Below are 5009 nucleotides of genomic sequence, written 5' to 3'. Positions count from 1 at the left end.
ATAAAGGGCCTCTCGCTCAGAGTAAAAGGCAGACTGTATGACGCATGTGTACGAACAGCCATGGCAGTGAAACATAGGCCGTGACTGCTGAGGACATGCGTAAGCTTGCAAGAAACGAAGCCAGTATGCTCCGATGGATGGGTAATGTCAGTGTGCATACTCGACAGAATGTAAGTACCTTGAGAGAAAAGTTAAGACCTAAGAAGCATCAGTTGTGGTGTGCAAGAGAGACGATTGCGCTGGTATGGACATATGGCAAGAATGGATGAGGATAGCTGTGTGAAAAAGTGCCCATACCCTAGCAGTTGAGGGAACCTGTGGAAGAGGTAGATCCAGGAAGACCTGGGATGAGGTGGCGAAGCACGACCTTCGAACTTTAGGCCTCACCGAGGCAATGACCAGTGACCGGGACCTTTGGAAATATGCAGTACGTGAGAAGACCCGGCAAGGCAAGTGAGAGTACACTGCCACTCCTATAGTAGGCAAATAAAAATGTTGTTTTGAACATATGATGAGTATGGAGGTTAAGAAGTTGGGTAGAAAAATGTCATAACTCTTTTCAGTATTCAGACAATGCTATCAAATGTAATGTTTATTTAATTACACTGTTTTTAATTAATCCTACTTTATCTCATAGCTTTGAGATTTTGAGGATGTGATTGCTTATTTTTAGAATGGCATTGTAGGATAGGTGGGAGAGGCTGGATCTGGCTGGTTTGAACATAAGACAGGTAGAATATCTGAGTCAGATATGGAAGGCTTAACTGCTAAAGGGTTAAAGATGCAAGTGAGAGAAGCCTAGGAGGATAATGTTAGCTGATAAGAGCTAATGGATTTAAAGCAGAGGAACACACTGGACAATGTAGTCTTAAGATGGTGATATGGATGGAATGTTTTTAATCACAGGTCATCTCTATCAGCCATGTTAGGGCTAAACAATAACTTACCTATAGAGACATCTTACTGGCAATTTGGGGTAGTTAAATAGCAAAGGAGTGGGTGTACTGAGTAATTGTGGTGGCCACTATTAGATTCATACTAGTAATATGACAAAATTCTAGAAGCCTGTTGAGGTCTGCATCAGCAACAAATAATCAATGATATAAGGAAAGAAGACTGATGTTTTGGGCTACATGCTCTTTATCAAGAGAAGAAAAAAGCCTCTGTGTTGTGGTTGAAATCTATCCTGAACTTGTTTTCGTCACTGTAATTTCATTTATTTAAAACTACTACACTTCCTATAGTAATGAGATAGCACAGTAGCATTTTTGATTACTCCTTATACTATAAGTGGATGGCATGTTTGTAGAGTTTTTAGAACACTGAATAGAGGACCTCTGTCCTGGTTCTCCAAGTGCTACTGAGGGAATTCTTTTGGCATTGCTTAAAACCTGTCCACCTCAGCAAAACTGAGATTCTGAAAGCACAATGTCTCCTTCCCTCTCTCTCTCTCATTCCTTATATATGCAAGATGCTCCCTTTCACCCTTGCATGCAATTTTTCTCAAGACATTCTCATCACCTCTGCTGCTGCTGCTGTAATTAAATGTGAGCACAACTGCATAATTCACTAGCTTTACCCTGATACCACTTATCCTGCTCATGACCCAAGAACCATTTCATTTGTTATTCATTCCTTCATTAATACAAACCTCTCCATTCACTTTCTCTCACCCTTCTTTTTCTGCATTGCCAGTCATTCCCTACTCTCCCCACACCTCCCAAATTCATATGTATCATTGGTCACCTCTAGCCACTTATCCATCATTCACTACATCCAGCCCTCAACTCTACCCAGTCTCTCAAGTTGTTACCTACTCCTCCACACTTACAGCCATCCTTCATTACAATCATCCCCTACTTTTATCTCTACCCACCCACACTCCCTGTTTTGTTCCTACTCACTTTTATTCACCTCATATGTTGAGGTTCCAAAAAAAAAAAGTGTACTAAACGAATATAGAAACAAAAATTTGCGCCAACAAACCGGGGAGGGGGGGGGGTCTTCAGGATAATTCACAAAATCCGATTTTAAAAACCTATTTCTATTTTTTTTTAAAGTCAGAGAGCCAACTAGTAATTACCACCCAAGTAGTAGTGTTAGATCGACAGTCCTAAATACAAATGGTTCTCCGTTGGTTTTGACGATGAGTAATTCAGTTGTTCAATCAAGTGAATTATCTCCTCATTGAATTAAGATTCGAGCGACGGGCACGTGTATTTTTAATAGTTTTCAGGCGAAATGAGTGACATAGTTGTACCTTTAAATTACAGGTACGATTCATTCGACAGGCTCCCAGTTCCTGTCAACCTTATTTTACTCACGAGGCTATGGGTCCATATGTCAAACAAGGGTAACGGACCCGAGACTCAAGCGAACTTTATGACTACTTTGACCATGCTAAGTTAGATATTCATACAGCAATTTACTTTACACATTCCATCTGCTTTTCCTGTTTCATCCTTGTTTATTAATTCTATGGATTGTCGTTTTAATATTTTTCAAGGTAACCTCTACAAAAGAGGGGTGTTTAGCGATAGGATAATTTCATCAGACGTTTCCTAGCTCAGGGTTAAATTGGGACTAAGCAACATACATTTAGAGAATCAAAAGTTTAAGTATTTAATCATACGACAGGAAAACTACTAATACACCTAGAAATGTTCAACAATATCAACGACCCCGTTAAAATACCGATTACTAATTAATTTAATAAACAAAATAACAGCGGTAAGGAGGGAGAAAGATTACTGAAAGTTCCGTTTCACCCCACGTGGCAATCGGAGCATTACACATTTAAACACGTGCGTAATAAGTAAAGTGATGAGTTTTATGCTACATCTCTTCGCTTAAAACATATTCCTGGATATATTAATATTACAGACATATAATAGAAATACTTCATTTATTTTTTTGCTTATTTGGTTTAGTTTTTGAGTCTGAAATTTTATCATCTGCAACAAGTAATGTGTTTCCCTTTTGAAGTGATGTTTAAATGAAATAGAGCGCGGAATAAATTACGTATTACGATTTATATAGTTTAATGTTTTGATTTTGTGTTTAAACTATTACTAAACAATAATTATAATAACAAATGATATTATAATGATCTCAATACTAGCTTCGTTACAACAGAACAGGACTGACCACATGTCGGCTACTAGTGACTACCTCAGCGGAAATAAACAAGAAATTAACAAATACAGGAAACACTTACGATATTAAAGCGCTTTCTGAATAAGTCTGCAGTCTCCTTGTTCTTTTCCTTCAGAAATTCATAAACTATAACATTAAGATCGACCTCTGGTTTAGCCATTACTACTCTTTTTTCTGCCTAGGCAGAAGACTTAACCAAGTTATCAAATGCAAAGTTTCATGTAACGGAAATAAGTTATAGTTACCTCCCTTTTTAATAAAGCATTCTCCAGTTAATTTAAACGTACTTTTCCTTCGCAACTAACACAAGCGGAAGTTGAAGTTGTTGAAGAATTTAATTAATCCTACATTCTGATTGGTCAATATTCATATGTTTTCTTTTAGGCGGCCGGTTTTAACTTCACCTTTGATCAGTCTGATTCCTTTCACGTAAAGTACACGTGTAGTACCAGGCTGGATATTTCGTCTGTACGTACCCAATGTCGGACTCCGTGAGACTCCCAAGTTATATAAAGCTTGGAAGGCCACCAGAGCGTCTCACAAAAATCAAAATTTTATATGTCTCCGCTGATTGTGAAGCCTTTTAAGTTGTACAGAGATACCTAGTATGGGACTTTTCCAGCAAATCTCCCTCGCTATCCGGAGCAACGCCTTTTCCATTCTCTCTGATGGCGCCATGAGAAATATTTATATATTTTGAGATTCTCCGTTAACCATTTACTAACAACATTAAGCTTTAAGTCTTAAAAAGAATCTGTAGCCATCCACTATTTACTTGCAGTATGGGACTTTACCGTTAAAGACTAATTTCCTCCATCACCAAGTCCTTAATCTGGAGTTGAATGAAATAAGGCACTGAAATACCATAATCTGTTGGTGAATTACATTTTTCAGCCTATGGCTTTTGAGACATTGGAAGTACAAGACCGCTGACACTCAAGTTTTCGACTTCATTAGTGTCCAGTCTCACTGAAGTCTCCAGCGCTTCTCCGTCTCGCAATCACCTGCGATTATTCTGTGAATGTTTTGTATCTCCTGATGCGATTTTAATTAGAAGAGTGTGCAAATCTTTTGATCATTTACTTACTATTTAATTTTGTAATTTTAGCAATTTTCCACCTGTGTTCCCCACCCTACTTTGTTGCTTCATACCTTCCAGAAATATGGATATTTTTGTGTGAAGTTTTCAGCAAATACGCTTCAGATAGTTTAGATTCCGATTATATCAGAAGTTTTTTTTTCTTGCGTGAGTGGGGAGAGGACTTTCGGAAAATTCACACGAGTTGGCTTGTTTCTTCATAACTTTCAGGAGAGTATTGTTTAAATGAAATTTGATATAAATACCTTTCAGCGTGTGTAGATTACAATTATATTGGAATTTAATATGAAAAACAAAATTGTTGGATTCGTCCACATACAAACTGACACTTTGAATGAAATGAAATTGAAAATTTCGAAAAAAAATTGTTATATGTGCCTGTATGTATGTACTCATCATTTTTTTTTTCTTTTTCACGTTAAATAACGGTATAACCGCAATTTACACATTCTGAAAAATTCATGAAAAACAAATTTTCATTTTCCCAGAACTTATGCGGAAACAAAGCCGACTCGCCTGAATTTTCCGACTCTTCATCCCACCCTAGGGAATATTTTTCAACACAATTTCCGATATAATCGGAATCTACTCTGTCTGAAGCGTATTTGTAGAAAATTTCATTAAAAAATATCCATTTTTCTGGAAGTTATGAGGCAACAAATCGGATGGGGCACGCTTATGGATGTATGCCGTAATTTTGTTTTTTTTTTGTACCATTTTGCTTCTAGCTTATATAAATAAAGAAAGCATACCA

At 37.4% G+C, this 5009-nt stretch overlaps 1 protein-coding gene across 1 annotated transcript in view; it reads right to left on the bottom strand.

Moving 5' to 3' along the window:
- Window positions 1-4143, bottom strand: part of LOC106881951 (nucleolar and coiled-body phosphoprotein 1) — a 30674-nt gene extending 26531 nt beyond the window's left edge. The window contains exon 1 of the mRNA XM_014932481.2: window positions 3218-4143. Coding sequence (XP_014787967.1) covers window positions 3218-3316 — 99 coding nt within the window. The 5' untranslated portion in view covers window positions 3317-4143. The remainder of the gene's footprint in view (window positions 1-3217) is intronic.
- Window positions 4144-5009: the final 866 nt, after the last annotated feature.

This window comes from Octopus bimaculoides, chromosome 18 (genome assembly GCF_001194135.2).
Source record: "Octopus bimaculoides isolate UCB-OBI-ISO-001 chromosome 18, ASM119413v2, whole genome shotgun sequence".
NCBI lineage: Eukaryota > Metazoa > Mollusca > Cephalopoda > Octopoda > Octopodidae > Octopus > Octopus bimaculoides.
Note: the sequence above shows the minus strand (reverse complement) of the source record. Positions and strands in the feature narration are given on the sequence as shown.